Raw genomic sequence first — 21,547 nt, 5'->3', positions numbered from 1 at the left:
AATCAAGTCCTGTTTTCAATGAGTTTAATTTCTAGAGGGATAACAGAGTGAAGAGAGCCACAGAAAAATGTTCTCACATGACTGAATCCAAATTAAACATGCTCACCTTTGGCAGCTAGAGCTCACTCCTGACTGCTGAAAGCCCCTCCCTCCCTTCAGGAGATGGACAATGAACATCCTCCCACTTTGTCCATGGCTTTCCCTCAGACTCGACTCCTCCCTGTCTCTGAAAGCAGGTGCCCCAGAGCAGGTGCCCAACACTTCTCTCTTGCAATCTCGCCTTGTTTCTTGTCACAAGTTGTCTGTCATGAGGATGTATAAACAGACAAGTAAGTGACAATATGAGGTGTTAGCAACATATTGAAGATTTTGTAAAAATTATATTCATTTATTGATAAATAATTTAGAAGAAATATACATACTTGGTTCTTCACCTATTCAGAATCAATAGATGGATTCCCACTACTAAAATGTAAAATGATGTGTACTTTGAAGTATATTTTAACATATATTAATTATAATTTAATTATAATATAATATATATAAATTACAAATATAAATATAATTATATAATATTATAATTAAAGTATATTAAATTATATTATAATTAAACTATACCAAATAGTATAGTTTAATTATAATATAATTTAATATTTTTTGGTTTTTATTTATTTTTATTGATTTTTTAAATATATGACAGCAGAATGCATTATAATTCATATTATACAGAGAGAGAACACAATTTTTTTTATATCTCTGGTTTTATACAAAGTATATTCACATCAATTGTGTCTTCATACATGTACTTTGGATAATGATGTTCATCACATTCCACTATCATTTCTAACCTCCTGCTCTCTCCTGTCCCCTCCTACCCCTCTGCCCTATCTAGAGTTCAACTAATCCTCCCATGCTCCCCCTTCCTACCCCATTATGAATAAGTATCTTTATATCACAGAAAACATATGGCATTTGTTTTTTTTTGGGGGGGGGTTGGCTAACTTCATTTAGCATTATCTTCTCCAACTCCATCCATTAACCTGCAAATGCCATGATTTTATACTCTTTTGTTGCTGAGTAAATATTCCATTGTGTATATATGCCACATTTAAAAAAAATCCATTCATCTACTGAAGGGCATCTAGGTTGGTTCCACAGTTGAGCTATTGTGAATTGTGCTGCTATAAACATTGATGTGGCTGTGTCCCTGTAGTATGCTGTTTTTAAATCCTTTTGGTATAGACCCAGGAAAGGGATAGCTGGGTCAAATGCTGGATTCATTCACAGTTTTCCAAGGAATCTCCATATTGCTCTTCATATTGGCTGTACCAATTTTCAGTTCCCCCAGCAATATATGAGTGTACTTTTCCCCCCACATCCTTGCTAGCACTTATTGTTGTTGGTCTTCATATTAGCTGCCATTCTGACAGGAGTGAGATGATATCTTAGATTAGTTTTGATTTGCATCTCTCTAATTGCTAGAGATGATGAACATTTTTTTCATACATTTGTTGACTGATTGTATATCCTCTTCTGAGAAGTGTCTGTTCAGGTCCTTGGCCCATTTATTGATTGGGTTATTTTTATTTATTTATTTTTTTGGTGTTTAGCTTTTTGAGTTTTTTATATACCCTAGAGATTAGTGCTCTATCTGATGTGTGAGGGGTAAAAATTTGCTCCCAAGATGTAGGCTCTCTATTCACCTCACAGATTGTTTCTTTTGCTGAGAAGAAGCTTGTTTAGTTTGAATCCATCCCATTTATTGATTCTTGATTTTAATTCTTGAGCTATAGGAGTCTTATTAAGGAAGTTGGGGCCTAAACTGACATGATGGAGAGTAGGGCCTACTTTCTCTTCTATTAGATACAGGGTCTCTGGTTTAATTTCTAGGTCTGTGATCCACTTTGAGTTGATGAGAGATATGGGTTTAATTTCATTTTAATGCACATGGATTTCTAGTTTTCCCAGCACCATTTGTTGAAGAGGCTATCTTTTCTCCAATGTATGTTTTTGGCACCCTTGTATTATATAAGATAACTGTGTTATGTGGGTTAGACTCTGTGTCTCTATTCTGTACCTTGGTCCACCAGTGTGTTTTGGTGCCAATACCATGCTGTTTTTGTTACTATTGCTCTATAGTATAGTTTAAGGTCTGTATAATGATGCCATGTGCTTCACTCTTCCTACTAAGGCTTGCTTTAGCTATTCTGGGTGTCTTATTTTTCCAGATGAATTTCATGATTACTTTTTCTATTTCTATGAGGAATACTATTGGGATTGCATTAAATCTGTAGAGTACTTTTGGTAGTATGTTCATTTTGATAATATTAATTCTTCCTATCCAAGAGCAAGGTAGATCTTTCCATCTTCTAAGGTCTTATTTGATTTCTTTGTTTAGAATTCTGTAGTTTTCATTGTATGGATCTTTCACCTCTTTCATTAAGTTGATTCCCAAGTATTTTATTTTATTTTATTGAGGGTATTATAAATGGGTTAGTTGTCTTCATTTCCCTTTCAGAGGATTTGTCACTAATATACAGAAATGCCTTTGATTTATGGGTGTTGATTTTATATCCTGCTACTTTGCTGAATTCATTTACTAGTTCTAGAAGTTTTCTGGTGAAACTTTTTGGGTCATCTAGTTATAGAAACAAATAGTGCTAATTTAAATTCTTCTTTTCCTATACATATCCCTTTAATATCTTTGGTCTGTCTAATTGCTATGGCCAATGTTTCAAGAACTATGTTAAATAGAAGTGGTGAAAGGGGGTATCCCTGTCTTGTTCCAGTTTTTAGAGGGAATGCCTTCAATTTTTCTCCATTTAGAATGATGTTGGGCTGGGGCTTAGTGTAGATAGCCTTTACGATGTTGAGATATGTTTCTGTCATCCCTAATTTTTCTAGTGTTTTGAACATGAAGGGGTGCTGTATTTTGTCAAATCCTTTTTCTGCATCTATTTAAATGATCATATAATTCTTATCTTTGAGTCTATTGGTGTGATGAATTACATTTATTGATTTCCTTATGTTGAACCAACCTTGCATCCCTGGGATGAACCCTACTTGATCATGGTGTACTATCCTTTTGATATGTTTTTGTATTTGATTTGCCAGAATTTTTTTGAAAATTTTTGCATCTATGATCATTAGAGATATTAGTCTAAAGTTGCTGCAGTCTGGCTGGGCACAATTCAGGAGCCACTTGTCAAAAGAAACAAACTTTATTTTTAGAACACACACGCCAAACCACACAGCTCCTCAGGAAAACCTTCAGAGCCCAACTGCCACCACCAGCTTCCCACAAGCCTCTCAACCTCCCCCCACTCCTCCTGCTCTTGAGGCCGATTAGCTGGGTCGCATGGGCAGAGCAAAAAAAGTCCCCCAATGAGGAGCTCCATGGTCTGAAAGGGCGGGGAAACAACCCAATGAGCATCACTGCAGAGGAGCCAATCAGTTGGCAGCTATGAGCCAATCATCAGCTGGCAGCTGGAAGTTTGCTGGCAGCTGGAAGTTTGCTGGCAGCTGGAAGTTTGCTGGGGCCCCTTCAGCTGTGGCTCTCAACATCTCCCCGTCTCTGTTTAAACAACAAGCATGTGGCTTAGGGACCGTGCCTGCCTTAGGTTGTCCAATACATATACATATGGTTCTTACCCATCATCGGATGAGCTTACCTCAAGGCGTCAGGCTCCTGTCTTAGGTTGGTACCATTGCAATTGGATCTTACTCGTCATTGACTACCGGTCCAGCATACAGCCATACTTGTATATATGCCTTTGCACCAGCGGGGGGGGGGGTGAGGTTCTTTGCCTCACCTCTGTTGGCCCCTAAATTTTAGCTGAACGACCATCACAAGCAGAAGGGAGGAGGATACACCAAGCCAAGTGACGGCTCCTTTTGGAAAAATTGTACCACCAATGACACCATCAGCAAAAATACCCCAACACTACCACAAGTCGCTGCACCAACAGATAGTTCACAATGCATACAAGTGAGTTCACAATGCATACAAGTGATACATAGTCCAGGCAAGTTCTATAAGCAGTTCAGTGATGGCTCTTGCAGAAGCTGTAGATTGGTTTTATCTTTGTCTTCACCAGCACTGGGATGAAGATAGGGATTCTGGCAATAATGGCTAAAGAAAAATTATGTAACATTCCAGAAGGCACTAAAAGAAAACAATTTTCTTAACAATTTACAATATCTTGAACAGAATTATTAAATATAATGAAAAGGAAAGGTGAAAGTAAACAAACAGATCTGTTAACCTTCTTTTTTGTTCACATATTAAAACAATCCTGAACAGCTGTTTACCCAATTTAAATTAAACCATTTAAATCACGTGAATAAAAAAAAATATTTGGATCCATTTTTTCATGAGCTCATCATATATGATATGTGGACATACATACATACAAACATACAACACAAAACACAAGTGTGCATACATAATAAAATACATACAACACATAACATAATAGTAAAGGCCTTATAACTTTTTACAGGTGAAATCTCCGTTGCAGTGTTTAAAAACTCTATAGTCAAAAAATAGAACTGATCAGCAAAACATTAACCTAGGTCTGTATGAGCTCAAAAACAAAATAGAATTTCATAATGTGGGAAGGGTAATAATAAAATAGATATTGAAAAAAGCATCCTGGTTCTGTCGCAGATGTAAGAATAGCCAAACTGGAGTTTTGGATATCAGTTGTTATGGATTTGAGCCAAATCATCTTCTTTTTGGTCTGTAGAAATCGCTTTAGTTAATCTTTCTGGAATTCAAATCAGCTGCTGTTCTCCCTGTGGAAACACACAAACAGACCCCAGGCTCCAGACAATCACTGGGTCAGGACCTTAGTTAATCTCTCTGGAATCCAATTTGGCTGCTGTTCTCCCTGTGGGAATGATTTGAACTCCCATCTCTGGAGTTAGTACTGTTCTGGTGGAGGCACAGATGTCCAATCCTGCGCTTCCTCTGGTTTGTCTAGTGAGGGGTTAAATGGACAATGTGTCCTGGGCACTACCCTGATGGGGTTGCTGGGTTCCTCCAGTGCTCCGTATATTTGTGGGGGGAGGTTGAGAGGCTTGTGGGAAGCCGGTGGTGGCAGTTGGGCTCTGAAGGTTTTCCTGAAGAGCTGTGTGGTTTGGTGTGTGTGTTCTAAAAATAAAGTTCATTTCTTTTGACAAGTGGCTCCTGAATTGTGGCCAGTCAGACTGTGGCATTTGGTGGCCCATATGGGGAAACAACCCAATGAACATCACTGCAGAGGAGCCAATCAGCTGGCAGCTGGAAGTTTGCTGGCAGCTGGAAGTTTGCTGGGGCCCCTTCCACTGTGGCTCTCAACATAAAATTTTCTTTTTCTTTTTTAATTTAACTTTTTTTTTTAAAGCACAAAAACCCTACATACTAAAATTATACACATCAAGTATTGGTCCAAACTTATATCAATCTATTAACAATTAAACAGCACCATGGTTTTCTAACCTAGGTTAAACATGCCCAGAAAATTGTTATTCAAATTATATGTTCCTTTAAAATAAAATAACTCTTAAAGAGAGAGAATATTCAACAATCAAGACCTTTACCAACCATAGATTATTGATGACATCAACAAATTTCCTTAAGAAAAATCAGTTTAAACATTTTTTTCCAGTTGATGAACATGAGAGATGCTGCTGTTCAGTGTGACAACGATGAACAAAAACTTTTGGATGAGGGCGATCTACCGAAATGCCCTCCTAGCCCCACCTCTGACGGAAAACTTCTCCTTTGGAATTAATGCTGCTGTTTCTCTTGAATTTAGAGTCAATCATCAACAAGCAAATCAGATGTAGCCACAATCTTTAAAGTGATCAAATAACATTAGGGAAGTAGTTAAAGCTCTCAGAAACATGATAAAGTTACAGTTATAGATATACTTAATCAGGCTATAGGAGATTTAATACCATTTTTAAACAATGCATTTAGACTAATTAGCAGTTTCATTTTGTCACTTTAACTAACAAGGTGCTCACACCCAATTAGCTGTGGAGGTGTGCCACCCCCCAGGACAGCACCCATGCACCTTGCTCCTCTTCCTCCTCATGGAGGCCCCAGCACACAGCCTGGTAAGGGAGGGAGTCCCCTTCTCTCTCAGAGCCAGCTCTTATGGGGCTCCAAATTAAATGCAGTCCTGGGCAGTTTTACTCAGCCACAGTACCCAAGACTCAGGCCTTCACAGATTTCTCAGTTCCTGGCCACCAAACATGACTCTGCGGATGGTTCTTAACTTGCCTCTTTGCAAGAAAAGATGAGAGAAGAACTGTTATCCACTTGGCTGAGGGTAACAGTGAACTGGGGAGCACTGAGGTCTGAAGCGCTGCCACGTCACTGTTAATGTGAAAGCATCACCAGCAAACCTTTCACTCTGGATTCTCAATAGAAATTTTCTCTGCAAGTTCTCCCAGGCACAGGAGGACTGGGCTTTCCCTGCACCCCTGCAGAGCCGGGAGAGCCTCACTGCACTACCTCTGGTGGGAAGAGTAATGGACTCCTGCCTCCTGCCCGGGGACTGTGGGTCTGGGGCAGGGTAGGCGATGCAAGTGCAAACAGAGCAGGGAGTACGGAAGGTACATGACATAGTGACCTTCTAAGCTAGACATGAAAACAGCTGTCTATGCAGGATTCCAAAACACCTATGCAGCACCCAAGGATCAGGTGAAAATCAGAAACAGGATTGCGCTGACTAGTTACTGCCTGGTGTTCAGAAGGGTCCCGGCCACCAAACATGCTCAAGGCACCCAAACTTAGTGTGACTGTCAATAAGGGGCTCAACATGTGGGGATGGGAAAAGCAACACTGAAACACAATTTGCCAGTCTTACTCCTTTATGGCTAAATATGAAATGAGCTAACAAAAAACCAGATCAGAAATGAATCTCAAATACTGCTCTTCTCAGATTCTATCAAAAAATTATAACTGTTATTGGTGACATCTGGAAATTATATAATCTGATAGATGTTTTAAAAATTCTGTATTCAAAGGTGCTTGGTGCTGTTCTTCAAGGTTACAATGTTCCACTTACAGTCTAAATCATTAAAATTCAGCCATTAAGTAGTTGAGTGTTTTAAAATAAATGGTTATCTATTTCTTAACTGCCTCTCAAATTAGAAATTGTAGTTATATGAGTCTCAAAGGCTGGCTCTTTGTGTTTCATTATTTTTGTTGGTCTCCATCACAGATGGAATTTTTCACTGGTAATTCCTCAGAACTAAATTCATTCATAGGGAATTTAGAGCAGTGAAAATAGGTTTCACACCACAGAGTTGAAAATGACAATAATAACAAACAGGAGACGGGGAGCCAGCTGGGCTCCATTCTCAACTGGCCTGGGATTGTGCACCGGCTGACTCACGAGCACGAAGTAGTCCTTGGGGATCTTCAGCTCCTCCAGCTTCATTTTGTCGGTGAGAGGTCTGCCTGAGAAGAACCACTGCTGGCTTCCAGGCTCCACTCCTTCGGCTGTGTGCAAGCATCTCTTCATGTGGAACACCATGTCTGTGCTGCGCACCACAAGCTTGAGGTCTTTGCCTGTGGAGAGGCGCAGTCGGAGCTGGGACTCCTAGCCAGAGTTGGGTGGTGGCTCAGGAATGTCCAGAGTCTCTGTGTCGCACTTTACCTCTATCATGTTGATTGGCGGTGCCAAGAAATACACGGGAAGCTGGTATCTGCTCCTCAGTTCATCATAGCACTCTGTAAATGCACCGTGTAGCAAGTTTATGTTTGCACCATCAATGATTGCTTGTGCCAGTTCATGATCATTGCTCTCAAAAGTGTGTGCAGCAGCCTTCAAGGCATCCCAAATCTCTTTCTGGCCTTCAAAAGCTGGTGAAATGTCCCAAAATTCGTCCCTCTTTCTGCGCAGCTGTCCGTCTGTCATAGGATAATCACTTTTCCATTTTGGTTTCTCCTTTTTCAAAGGCTGGTTACACTGGAGAGCAACTCCGGTGCCCTGAGTTCTCCTTGAGGCTGCCAGAGGAGTCGTGCTGGGCACCCACACACCCAGCCCATGGGGTTCCTGGCCTCTTCCAACACCTCTGTGCTCATCTGCTCCCCACACCCCCTGCCTTGCCCTCCTCCGGCCCAAAGTTTTCTTTCTTTAATATGTCTTTGCCTGGTTTTTGAATCAGGGTGATATTGGCCCCATAGAATGAGTTTGGAAGTGCTCTATCTTTTTCTATCTTTTGAAATAAATTAAAGAGTAATTGTATTAGTTCTTCTTTAAAGTTCTTATAGTACTGGATTGTGTATCCATCCAGTCCTGGGCTTTTCTTGGTTAGTAAACTTCTGATGGTGTCTTCTATTTCATCACTTGATATTGGTCTGTTTAAATTGTGTATATCATCCTGATTCAATTTGGGCAAATAACATGAATTAAGAAATTTGTCAATGACTTCAGTATCTTCTATTTTATTGGAGTATAAGTCTTCAAAATAATTTCTAATTATCCTCTGTACTTCCGTTATCCTATTTGATTCCCTCCTATGTGTAATCTTATTTCTTTCTTTCATGGCTTTTAATATTCTCTCCTTACTCTGTATGTTGGGAATTTTTATTATAATGTGTCTTGGTGTGGACTGTTGTGATTTTTTTACATCCCATGTCCTTCAGGCTTCTTGAATTTGGTTTTCCAAATTCATTCTTCATGTTTGAAAAAAATTGATATTATTTTATTGTATAGATTATTCATTCCTTTGGTGTGGAGCTCTATGCCTTCCTCTATCCCAATAACTCTTAAATTTGGTCTTTTTGTGCTATCTCATAATACTTGAATGTTCTGCTCATGGTTTCTTACCATTTTTATTGTGTGGTCTAGATTCTTTTCAAGATTATTAATTTTGTCTTTATTGTCTGATGTCCTATCTTCCAAGTGGTCTACTCTGTTGGTGATCCTTTCAATTGAACTTTTAATTTGGCTTATTGTTTATTTCATTTCAAGGATTTTTTTTTAGAACCTGTTGAGATGATCTTTTGCTTCCTGTACTTGTTTACTGTTGAAATTTTCTTTTGCTGTGTGTATTTGCTCTCTTATTTCCTTTATTTCACAGAACATTTTAATCATGTACATCTCGAAGTTCTTTTTTTTATTATATATATATTTTAAAATTTTTATTGTTGGTTGTTCAAAACATTACATAGTTCTTGACATATCATATTTCACACTTTGATTCAAGTGGGTTATGAACTCCCATTTTTACCCTGTATACAGATTGCAGAATCACATCAGTTACACATCCACTGATTTATATATTGCCATACTAGTGTCTGTTGTATTCGGCTGCCTTTCCTATCCTCTAATATCCCCCCTCCCCTCCCCTCCCCTTCCCTCTTCTCTCTCTACCCCATCTACTGTAATTCATTTCTCCCCCTTGTTTTTTTCCCTTTCCCTTCACTTCCTCTTGTATGTAATTTTGTATAACAATGAGGGTCTCCTTCCATTTCCATGCAATTTCCATTCTCTCTCCCTTTCCCTCCCACCTCTCATCCCTGTTTAATGTTAATCTTCTTCTCATGCTCTTCCTCCCTACTCTGTTCTTAGTTACTCTCCTTATATCAAAGAAAACATTTGGCATTTGTTTTTAAGGGATTGACTGGCTTCACTTAGCATAATCTGCTCTAATGCCATCCATTTCCCTGCAAATTCCATGATTTTGTCATTTTTTAATGCAGAGTAATACTCCATTGTGTATAAATGCCACTTTTTTTTTAATCCATTCATCTATTGAAGGGAATCTAGGTTGGTTCCACAGTCTTGCTATTGTGAATTGTGCTGCTATGAACATCGATGTAGCAGTGTCCCTGTAGTATGCTCTTTTTAGGTCTTTAGGGAATAGACCGAGAAGGGGAATAGATGGGTCAAATGGTTGTTCCATTCCCAGCTTTCCAAGAAATCTCCATACTGTTTTCCAAATTGGCCACACCAATTTGCAGTCCAACCAGCAATGTGCAAGTGTACCCTTTTCCCCACATCCTCGCCAGCACTTGTTGTTTGACTTCATAATGGCTGCCAATCTTACTGGAGTGAGATGGTATCTTAGGGTGGTTTTGATTTGCATTTCTCTGACTGCTAGAGATAGTGAACATTTTTTTCATGTACTTGTTGATTGATTGTATGTCCTCCTCTGAGAAGTGTCTGTTCAGGTCCTTGGTCCATTTGTTTATTGTTTTCTTATTGTTTAATTTTTTGAGTTCTTTGTATACTCTGGATATTAGGGCTCTATCTGAAGTGTGAGGAGTAAAAATTTTTTTTTTACAATAGGATGTGGGCTTCCTATTTACCTCTCTAATTGTTTCTCTTGCTGAGAAGAAACTTTTTAGCTTGAGTAAGTCCCATTTGTTGATTCTTGTTATTAACTCTTGTGCTATGGGTGTCCTATTGAGGAATTTGGAGCCTGACCCCACAGTATGTAGATCATAGCCAACTTTTTCTTCTATCAGACGCCGTGTCTCTGATTTGATATCAAGCTCCTTGATCCATTTTGAGTTAACTTTTGTGCATGGAGAGAGGCGGGGATTCAGTTTCATTTTGTTGCATATGGATTTCCAGTTTTCCCAGCACCATTTGTTGAAGATGCTATCCTTCCTCCATTGCATGCTTTTAGCCCCTTTATCAAATATAAGATAGTTGTAATTTTGTGGATTGGTTTCTGTGTCCTCTATTCTGTACCATTGGTCCACCCGCCTGTTTTGGTACCAGTACCATGCTGTTTTTGTTACTATTGCTCTGTAGTATAGTTTGAGATCTGGTATCGCTATACTGCCTGATTTACACTTCCCGCTTAGAGTTGTTTTTGCTATTCAGGGTCTTTTATTTTTCCATATGAATTTCATGATTGCTTTCTCTATTTCTATAAGAAATGCCATTGGGATTTTGATTGGCATTGCATTAAACCTATAGAGAACTTTTGGTAGTATCGCCATTTTGATGATGTTAGTTCTGCCTATCCATGAACAGGGTATATTTTTCCATCTTCTAAGATCTTCTATTTCTCTCTTTAGGGTTCTGTAGTTTTCATTGTATAAGTTTTTCACCTCTTTTGTTAGGTTGATTCCCAAGTATTTTTTTTTTTTTTTTGAGGATATTGTGAATGAAGTGGTTGTCCTTATTTCCATTTCAGAAGTTTTGTTGCTGATATACAGGAATGCCTTTGATTTATGCGTGTTGATTTTATATCCTGCCACTTTGCTGAATTCATTTATTAGCTCTAATAGTTTCTTTGTCCACCCTTTTGGGTCTGCTAGGTATAGAATCATGTCATCTGCAAATAGTGATAATTTAAGTTATTCTTTTCCTATTTTTATGCCTTTAATTTCTTTCGTCTCTCTAATTGCTCTGGCCAGTGTTTCGAGAACTATGTTGAACAGAAGTGGTGAGAGAGGGCATCCCTGACTTGTTCCAGATTTTAGAGGGAATGCCTTCAATTTTTCTCCATTCAGAATGGTGGTAGCCTGAGGCTTAGCATAGATTGCTTTTACAATATTGAGATATGTTCCTGTTATCCCTAGTTTTTCTAGAGTTTTGAACATAAAGGGATGCTGTACTTTATCGAATGCTTTTTCTGCATCTATCAAGATGATCATATGGTTCTTATCTTTAAGTCTATTGATGTGGTGAAAAACATTTATTGATTTTCGTATATTGAACCAGCCTTGCATTCCAGGAATGAATCCTACTTGATCATGGTGCACAATTTTTTGGATATGTTTTTGTATCCGATTCACCAGAATTTTATTGAGGATTTTTGCATCTAGGTTCATTAGAGATATTGGTCTGTAATTTTCTTTCTTTGAAGTGTCTTTGTCTGGTTTAGGAATCAGGGTGATGTTGGCCTCGTAGAATGAATTTGGAAGTTCTCCCTCTTTTTCTATTTCCTGAAATAGCTTGAAAAGTATTGGTATTAGTTCTTCTTTAAAGGTTTTGTAAAACTCTGCTGTATACCCATCCAGTCCTGGGCTTTTCTTAGTTGGTGGTCTTTTGATGGCTTCTTCTATTTCCTCAATTGATATTGGTCTGTTTAGGTTGTCTGTATCCTCCTGACTCAATCTAGGCAGATCATATGACTTAAGAAATTTATCGATGCCTTCACTATCTTCTATTTTATTGGAGTATAAGGATTCAAAATAATTTCTAATTATCTTCTGTATTTCTGAAGTGTGTGTTGTGATATTGCCTTTTTCATCCCATATGCTAGTAATTTGAGTTCTCTCTCTCTCTTCTTCTCTTCATTAGCATGGCTAAGGGTCTGTCGATCTTATTTATTTTTTCGAAGAACCAACTTTTAGTTTTGTCAATTTTTTCAATTGTTTCTTTTGTTTTGATTTCATTAATTTCAGCTCTGATTTTAATTATTTCTTGACTTCTACTTCTTTTGCTGTTGTTTTGCTCTTTTTTTCTAGGATTTTGAGATGAAGTGTGAGATCATTTATTTGTTGGTTTTTTCTTTTTTTAAGGAATGAACTCCAGGCAATGAATTTTCCTCTTAGAACTGCTTTCATTGTGTCCCATAGATTCCGATATGTTGTGTCTGTGTTTTCATTTATCTCTAAGAATTTTTAAATTTCCTCCTTGATGTCTTCTATAACCCATTGATCATTCAGTAACCTATTGTTCATTCTCCAAGTGATGCATGATTTTTCCTTCCTTCTTTTATTGTTGATTTCCAGTTTCATTCCATTATGATCAGATAAGATGCATGGTATTATCTCTACTCCTTTATACTGTCTAAGAGTTGACCTATGACATAATATATGATCTATTTTTGAGAAGAATCCATGTGCTGCTGAGAAAAACTGCTTGATGTTGGGTGGTATATTCTATATATGTCAATTAAGTCTACGTTATTAATTGTATTATTGAGTTCTATAGTTTTTTTATTCAACTTTTGTTTGGAAGATATGTCCAGTGGTGAGAGAGGTGTTTTGAAGTCTCCCATAATTATTGTATGGTGGTCTATTAGACTCTTGAACTTGAGAAGAGTTTGTTTGTTGAACATAGCTGCACCATTGTTTGGGGCATATATATTTATGATAGTTATGTCTTGTTGCTGTATGGTTCCCTTGAGCAGTATGTAGTGTCCCTCTTGATCCCTTTTGATTAACTTTGGCTTGAAATCTATTGTATTTGATATGAGTATGGACACTCCTGCTTGTTTCCGAAGTCCATATGAGTGATATGATTTTTCCCAACCTTCACCTTCAGTCTATGTATGTCTTTTCCTATCAATTGCGTCTCCTGTAGGCAGCATATTGTTGGATCTTTTTTTTTGATCCATTCTACTGGCCTTTGTCTCTTAATTGGTGAGTTTAAGCCATTAACATTTAGGGTTATTATTGAGATATGGATTGTTCTTCCAGCCATATTTGTTTATTTATGTTATTTAACATGGTTTGTTTTTCCTCTTTGATTATTTTTTCCCTTTACTGTACTACCTCCCACTGTTGGTTTTTATTGTTATTTTCCATTTCCTCTTCCTGTAATGTTTTGCCAAGGATGTTTTGAAGAGATGGTTTTCTAGCTGCAAGTTCTTCTAACTTTTGTTTATCCTGGAAGGTTTTAATTTCATCTTCCATCCTGAGGTTAATCTCGCTGGATACACAATTCTTGGTTGGAACCCATTTTCTTTCAGCGTTTGAAATATGTTGTTCCAGGATCTTCTAGCTTTCAGAGTCTGTGTTGAAAGATCAGCTGTTATCCTGATTGGTTTACCCCTAAATGTAATCTGCTTCCTTTCTCTTGTAACTTTTAAAATTCTCTCCTTATTCTGTATGTTTGGCATCTTCATTTTACTGTGTCTAAGTGTGGATCTCTTATGATTTTGTACAATCGGCATCCTTTAGGCTTCTAAGATTTGGGATTGTGTCTCATTCTTCAAGTCTGGGAAGTTTTCTCATATTGTTTCGTTGAAGAGATTGCTCATTCCTTTGGTTTGGACCTCTATACCTCTCTGTATCCCAATGACTCTTAAGTTTGGTCTCTTTATGTTATCACATATTTCTTGGATATTCTGCTCATGGTTTCTTAACAGTCTCGCTGAGCTGTCTATGTTCTTTTCAAGTTGGAATACTTTGTCTTCATTGTCTGATGTTCTATCTTCTAAGTGTTCTACTCTGCTGGTAGTATTCTCATTTGAGTTTTTAATTTGGTTTATTGCTTCCTGCATTCCTAGGATTTCTGTTTGTTTGTTTTTTATAACCTCTATCTTCCTGTATAGTTTATCTTTTGCTTCTTGGATTTGTTTATATAATTCATTGTCGAAGTGATCTTTCATTGTCTGAATTTGCTGTATAATGTCTTCCTTGAGACTCCAGATCATCTGAAGCATGTAAATCCTGAATTCTTTATATGACATTCCATCTGCTGCTGCAGATATTACCTCTTCTAAAGTTGAGTTTACCTGCATTGCTTGTGGTCCTTTCATTCCTTGTGTTTTCATACTTCTCGTGTTTTTTTCTGCTTGGTGAAACTGTTGTGTTATTGAATTTTCCCCCTATATATTTATATTGCTCTTGTATAGTTGCAAAGTCTCCCTTGCAGGGGCGGGCGGCGGCTGTGCTCCTCCTCCAATTGGGGTGATCTGTCTATCACACCGGGGGGCCGCTGGGCCTGTTCTCCAGTGTGCAGGTCTGCCTACCTTGCAGGTGCAGGTGGCGGCTGTGCCCCTCCTCCAATTGGGGTGATCTTTCAACTATGCCAGCTGGCCACTGGGCCCCTTCTCTGGGATGCATGGTCTGCCTACCTTGTGGGCGGCAGCTGGGCCCTTCCTCCAATTGGGGTGATGTGTCTACCACGCCGGCGGGCCACTGGGCCTGTTCTCCTGGTCGGTCGCATGTCTGCCTACCTTGCAGGTGCGGGCCGCCACTCTGCCCCTCCTCTAATTGGGATGATGTGTCTACTACGCTGGCGGGCCGCTGGGTCTGTTCTCCCTGTCGGTCGCAGGTCTGCCTACCTTGTAGGCACGGACGGTGGCTCTGCTCCCATCTCGAAGTTCTTGTGTGTCATTTCTTCTTCTGTTTTTGCCATGGATTCTAATAATGTGGTATCTTTATTTGTTGGGGCACTTTCTTCCCTTGTCTTTTCATGTTGCTCATGTGTATTCCCTTCTAGCTATGAAAGTTCAGGGTGTTATGTTTTTACCCTATAGGTTTGTAGTGCTCCTGTGGGGTTCAAAAACCTCCTTTTTTGTGGGGAAGAACAATGTTAACAGATCCCAATATCAACAATAGACCACCCATAAACAATTCATTGCTATTAAGATGTTTACAGTTTGGTCACAAAGTACAAAAATGTTGGATTCAGTTATTATCTATAATATAATCAGTAGGTTTGTAAAAGGGTTTACAGTTTCTAATGGTGGACATTGAGCTGGGGGTGAGGTGTAGGATGACATACTGAGGAGGTAGGATGTGAGGATATAGAAGTTAATATATCTTAGGAAGAGTGAAAGAGAAATCTTATGATGAGGGTTAGTAGGAAGAGAATAGACAAGAAATAGTTTGGCATAGACAAGTACATGGGAAGACAGTGGAGTACATAAAACAAACACATATATGTATTTAGAAAAATAAAGGATTTTAAAATAGTAAAGATTGGAGGGGAAAAGAAAAATAAAAGAAGAAAAAATTAGGGCATATATATCACCTCTATATTATATTATTCAATTGTCCCAGTCCTCAAAATCCAAATTCATGCAAAGTTCTTGGTTTCACATATGTTGGAATGTGAGGGCAGGAGGATAGAGGGAGAGAAGAAAAAAGGAAAAAAAATTCTCAAAGGAAGAAACCAGGATTGTTGCTAGTTTTAGAGATCTGTATCTTTCCTGCTTTCCTTCTCATCCAATAGGTGAAGTTGTCTGTTGTGAGCTGGTATCTCTGCCCTCAGGATGGTGAAAGTAACCAAGGTGGGAACTCTGGTCTTGGTGCAGGGTTCTTGGAAGAAGGAATGGAATCTGCCAGTCCCTGCAAGGAGACTGCACCTCAAGGGTCTCTTTTTGCGTTTGCTTGTATGACCTGGCCCTATCTCCCTATCTTGCCTGAAGATTTCTCAGTTCCTGTTCTCTCTGTTAGTCTCCAAAATTTTGCCTCATTTTCCTCATCTTTAGCAGTTCCCAATCAAGGGACCTCATCCCCCCGCCCCCGGCTCAGGTGGGTGGTGCCCTGGTTGCACTGTGCACCCTTTCCACTGAGAGCTATTTTGGGTTAGGAAGCTACTGTGCTGGGTTACTGCTGCTGGGGAGAGGGGGGAGTTAGAAACCAGGTATCTGGCCAGCTGGAGTTCAAATCTGGGAGCTGCCCCCACCAAATATGAAGAGGAAGTTGAGCCTAGATGAAGGCAGTCGGCTTCCAGCACTGGGGTGTGAGTGGGGTGGGGGAGCCAGGTGATGGCATTGTGCTGAGGGTAGGTAGCACCTGAGTGACCTATGTGGGTGTGAAGCAATATATGGAAGTTCTGCTGTGGTGCTGATAGGTGATCCTGCTAAGGTGCTCCTGAGCCCTGCGTTGGCTAGAACTTCGGAAGTTGGGTGTTGGGAGCCAAGAGTCCTGCTGGAATTCTGAGGCCCAGAGCCCTTCATGGGGGCACAGTGCTGGTGATTTCTGTGTGAGAGCAGCTATATAGGGGTCCACTATCACTCTCAGAGATGCAGTAGTTCCACTGGGTGAGATCTGGGTCATGGAGCAACAGAGAATGCTGCCTCTTTCTGGCCTGCCATCTTGGATTTTGAGATCTAAATAGTTTAATTTAATATAAAATTTTAGTATTTCATAAATTGACAGAAGCACAAGAGAATAGAAGGGTTATAGCTGCTGGCTCTTCCCATGTCATATTGTACAGAATTAATTCCAGTCCAGCACATACCTTTTCTGGTAATCAATTATTTCCTTCCTTTATCATTTACTGCAGAAGCAGCTCTTCAGTATGCAAATGTTCTCACATCAGAATCATTTGTGGGATTGTGGATTGAGGTCTTGAATGTTGCAGTTTTGGGGAGTCCCATCATGGATTTTGACCTCTGGATTTGACATTTTATTAATGAATACCCCACCAGGTCCTAGTTTATATAAATGTTGCTAGATATTCATACAACTCACCCTGCTCTGCAATGCATGGAGTTCATCTTCTGTGCTCAGAATTTTTACCACCATCCACCTGCTTCTGTGGTTTCTTTACTCAGGACCTGGAGAATGATCATGTGCTTCTGAACTGTCTTCACAAAAACCCATGGATTCTAGTTCATCCTACAGGTCAACTTCCCCTCACTCAAGGCCATGTTCATTACCTCTTGCTTAACCTAAGCTCAATTTTCTCATTTGACACTTTGTTCTGAATCAGTTTAATCCCTCAACTGTAAATGTCTGGAAATGAGCATCAATCATGATCTTTGCCTAAGTCCTTCTTTTCTCTCTGGGTTTTCTCCTCTGGTGAATTTAAAAGACCAATCTGGATACTGATGTAGTTTTTGCTTTCTGTCAGGCTGTATTCTGGGCTCTGTATATACAAAAGTGACAAAGCAAAACAAAATTTCTGTTCTGAGCAAATGTAGTTCCTAGTGGAGAAACACACATGAGCAAAGTCTCAATGAATTGTCCTCATGTAGCTGATACTACCTCATTATGCTCACCCTGCGCAGCTGGAGCTTACTTCTGACTGCTGAAGGCTCTTTTTCTTCCACAGGACATCAGCACTGAACATCTCCAGGTATTGTCCATAAGCTTTCTTCATGCGTACCTCCCTGTCCTGCTTCAGGTGCACTTCTCACCTGAGTCATGCAGATGCAGAGACCCTGGGTAGCTGTTATCTACCTTCTTCTTTCTTCTTCTTCTTCTTCTTCTTCTTCTTCTTCTTCTTCTTCTTCTTCTTCTTCTTCTTCTTCTTCTTTCTCTCTCTCTCTCTCTCTCTCTCTCTCTCTCTCATACAGAGTATTCAGAAGGATATTTCCTTTACATGTGTATGATAAAAGCATTTATACCTAAATAAACTCCTATAGATTTTTTTCTACATCAACAAAATAAACATTAATTTCCCATTTAAAATCTCATTGTATTTCTTCCCATCCCACCCTACCTCAACTCCTCCTCCTATACCCTGAACATAACCACTAGTAGATTCTATTTGCAAAGAGGATTCTTATTCCTGGACCACAGGGTCACATTGTCTCTGAGTTCTTCTGGTCCTTCTTTCTGTCCCTACCTCCCTATCTTTACTGATGACCAAGCTCCACATCATCTACTAGAGAAGTCCTTACAACCATGAGTTGGGTGTATTTTTGCTTTTATGATAATACTGTATGAGGAAATTTCTAAACCTAAAACTTTGACTACTTTTGTCAGTATTTCCAAAATTTAAACTAGAAATTCACAGCAAAAAATAAGGGGATGATTCCACCTATTATTTTCATATTCAATTGACTGTGAAAATTTACACTTGATGTGACTATTGAATATTTTATCATCTTCTTTAACTATTTAATAGTCTAACATTGAAAGAGAAGAGTATTAGTTTGATTGTAATAAGTTACCGGAATCAACAATATAGATTTTAATGCATTTGAATATAATATTCACTTGTATCATGAACAATTTTGAGAAATATCTCACTGGAGATCCTGAAGGACTATTTATTAAGAGAGATTAACTTAAAAATTTTTATAAGAAAGTTAGTTCTTCTCAGGTAAATAATTTAAACATCACAATCAATCTCATTTGGTTATACCAGATAGTAAAGTACATAATCAAAAATTGACTTTGTAGCTCAAAACTCCAAATTTTTACCATTATACAGATAAAAATTATTGTCTTATGAAATTCTCTAAGACCTCATTTCCTTTTATAGGAATAAAAGATTATGATGAAATGAAATTTAACATATGACTCTATGTCTGAGTACAAATGAGCCCATGCATATTTTCTCATTCCTGGCCTCCTCTGAGCTGTGACAGAGGGGCCTCTCCTTGCCATCCTTCCCATGTTCATTCCATCCTGGTGAAACTTACTATGGACCATGACAGCCATTCAGAGCAAGGGTCATGTCCTGTCATATGTAGCCAAAAGTGCTTTATTTAGAGAAAGGGTATTGTGTGCTTGAAGAGTTAACATTATGAAAGGAGAAGTCTGTCCTTTGTCCTGGCTCCTGGTGGGTAAACCTCTTCATCCTAAGAATTTACTCAGGGACCCCACATGAGTTTATGCTCAGGAGCTGATTCATGGTCTGTCCCCAGATAGTTTAAAAAGAGAATGACCATACTAGAAAGACCAAGTAGATGACAACAAATTTGGAGCTTTGAGTGTATTCTATCAGAACAATCTCCTCATCTTCATGGAGTTGAGGGGACTGGATATTGAGTTTACTTCAATAGAATTAGATTGATGTGTTTAAGGAATAAAGACCCAATAAGTACTCTGGATTCTCAATTCATGAGTGATCATTTGTGCTGGGAAATCCTTTCTAAAATTAACGATGCTTCAAATGTATGAACTCCCTGAAGTGGCCCTCTCTGTCTCTTTAACTGATTTGAATCTGATTTGAATTCTTCATAGTAAGATTGTGATCTTCTAAAGAATAGAGCTTTCATTTTTTTTCATGATGAATTAGCACGAATCTACAAACTTGAGGTTTATAGTTCATAGAAACTCCTCAAGTTGAGGTGAATTGACACTATGTGTAGTTTGTCTGGAACCCTGTAAATGACAGGTGTCTCAAGCAAAGTCAGTATTAACCTGTGAGATCTGCCCTTGATCCAGGTAATTAGCAAGATAAACACATCACAGAGAGATTTTTACCTGCAGATGAATAAATTCATTATATGGATAGCAAAGGCACAACTCCCAAAGGTGCCTCAGTAACAAAGCAGTATCAAATCCACATCCTGCGTGTTGCACAGGTTCTCTCTATTTCTGGCACTATGTCTCTCTGACAGTCAAAAGCAAACTCCCTGGGATCTCTGTGTATATTTGAGTGTTGGAAGGTGGCAAGGTGGGTGAAGCCCAAGTGGACTATGAGTGCAAGTGTTACCCCATATGTTGGGGTCAAGATCTGGGATTTCAAGGGAAATATTCAAATCACATCACTGTGGAATACTCCTAATTGCTGAATACGAACAAAAGTAACACAAAATAGTGACAAAAGGCCTGTATGATGTACCCATCTGTAAACAGCTTTGCAATCTCCAAAATAAATTTCTGTCAGCAGACTCATGACTGAGAAGAAACACACAGGTCAAAATATGGACTCAATATTTTGAGCACTACTAAAAACATATTTGTATATGAGGGATAATTAATGTGAATTAAATTTATAAAATATCTTGGAAAGTAGAAATTATTAAGCAGAGTCAGGAGGCTCCTTCTGACCTGTGAGTTGGGACACTGGGAATAAAACTGTCTAACAGGGCCCATCAGTCTGGTGGTTTTTGTCTTACTTCCCCTCTGCCTGTGTCACTGTGAGTTATACGAAGCTGCTCCCACTGCCATGGTTTGACCCACAGTGGTAGACATTCTCATCCTCTTCCTGGATGTTCTGTATGGTCAGGTACCGATCCAGGCCAGAGCCTGAGCCTGAGAAGCGATCAGGAATCCCATCCCCCTTGGATCCCACAATGCCACTAGTGTCCACTCGCATCACAAACCTGGGGCTCTTCCCTGGGCTTTGCTGGTACCAGTTCACTGCATAATTACTGTAGCCACTGCTCAGGGTGCAGGTGAGTTTGGCAGTTTGTCCAAGGGAGGCAGATGCAGAGAGTGGCTGAGTCAGCACAGGTTGAGAAAGGGACCCTGTAAATACAGACACATCACAGTGGAAGTCAGGGCCTGGGTGCTTGTGTTTGGAAATTTGAGCCCATGAAGGTAGGCTCAGGATAGGAGTTTGCCATGGGGCACAGAAGTCTGTCCCTACCTGGGCAGTAAGTGAGCATCATAAGGAGGAGAAGTGTCTTGACCATGTTGGACAGTTTTCTGAGTTCCCGAGCAGATATGGACTGCCCTCGGCCTTTCTTATCCTTCCCCGCTGGCCTTAAGGTAAAGCACTCATGCAAATGTGCCTCCACCTACTGCCCCTCACTGACTGCTCTTCTTCTGGGTCTGGAATGATGCAAGACAAAGTGTGGAGGGTGGGGATGCTTTTTTTTGTCTGATGGGCAGAACCTGGGAGGAAGCAGGTGCTGGGCCTCTGCAGAGGAACACAGTTGCTGAGTACACCTTAGTGCCACAGGGTTCAGTTCCTCTCCCTACCCCTGTTCAGATGTGGAGTCCTCTGGGGACATCTCAATCTGTGAACATACTTCAAGGGTCCCCCAAAAGTGTTCCTTGATGTCCTGAAAATTACATGTAGAAGTTTAGCCTTGTCTTGGATACTGACTCTGCCTTTTTTGCCTTTTCATTTGAATCTTAGAAATACTGATGGAATTATTTCTGTGTCAAGTACTGTGCTCAGATCAATATCACTACTGCATGTGGTAATTAGGGTGTTTGTTTTTTTTTTTTACACCAAAAATTCACCAGAAATCAACAATTGAATATGAA

At 39.3% G+C, this 21,547-nt stretch overlaps 1 pseudogene and 1 gene segment (V, D, J or C); both read right to left on the bottom strand.

The window, feature by feature from the left end:
• Positions 1 to 7,289: 7,289 nt before the first annotated feature.
• On the bottom strand, positions 7,290 to 17,753 carry LOC143398312 (ubiquitin domain-containing protein 2 pseudogene; annotated as a pseudogene).
• Positions 17,754 to 20,474: 2,721 nt separating this feature from the next.
• Positions 20,475 to 20,967, bottom strand: LOC143642001 (immunoglobulin lambda variable 9-49-like). The segment is given in 2 exon segments: positions 20,475 to 20,800; positions 20,922 to 20,967. Coding segments are annotated over 2 exon segments (372 nt in total).
• Between the last annotated feature and the right edge of the window lie 580 nt (positions 20,968 to 21,547).

The sequence above is a fragment of the Callospermophilus lateralis genome, chromosome 1 (genome assembly GCF_048772815.1).
Source record: "Callospermophilus lateralis isolate mCalLat2 chromosome 1, mCalLat2.hap1, whole genome shotgun sequence".
In the NCBI taxonomy this organism is placed as follows: domain Eukaryota; kingdom Metazoa; phylum Chordata; class Mammalia; order Rodentia; family Sciuridae; genus Callospermophilus; species Callospermophilus lateralis.
Note: the sequence above shows the minus strand (reverse complement) of the source record. Positions and strands in the feature narration are given on the sequence as shown.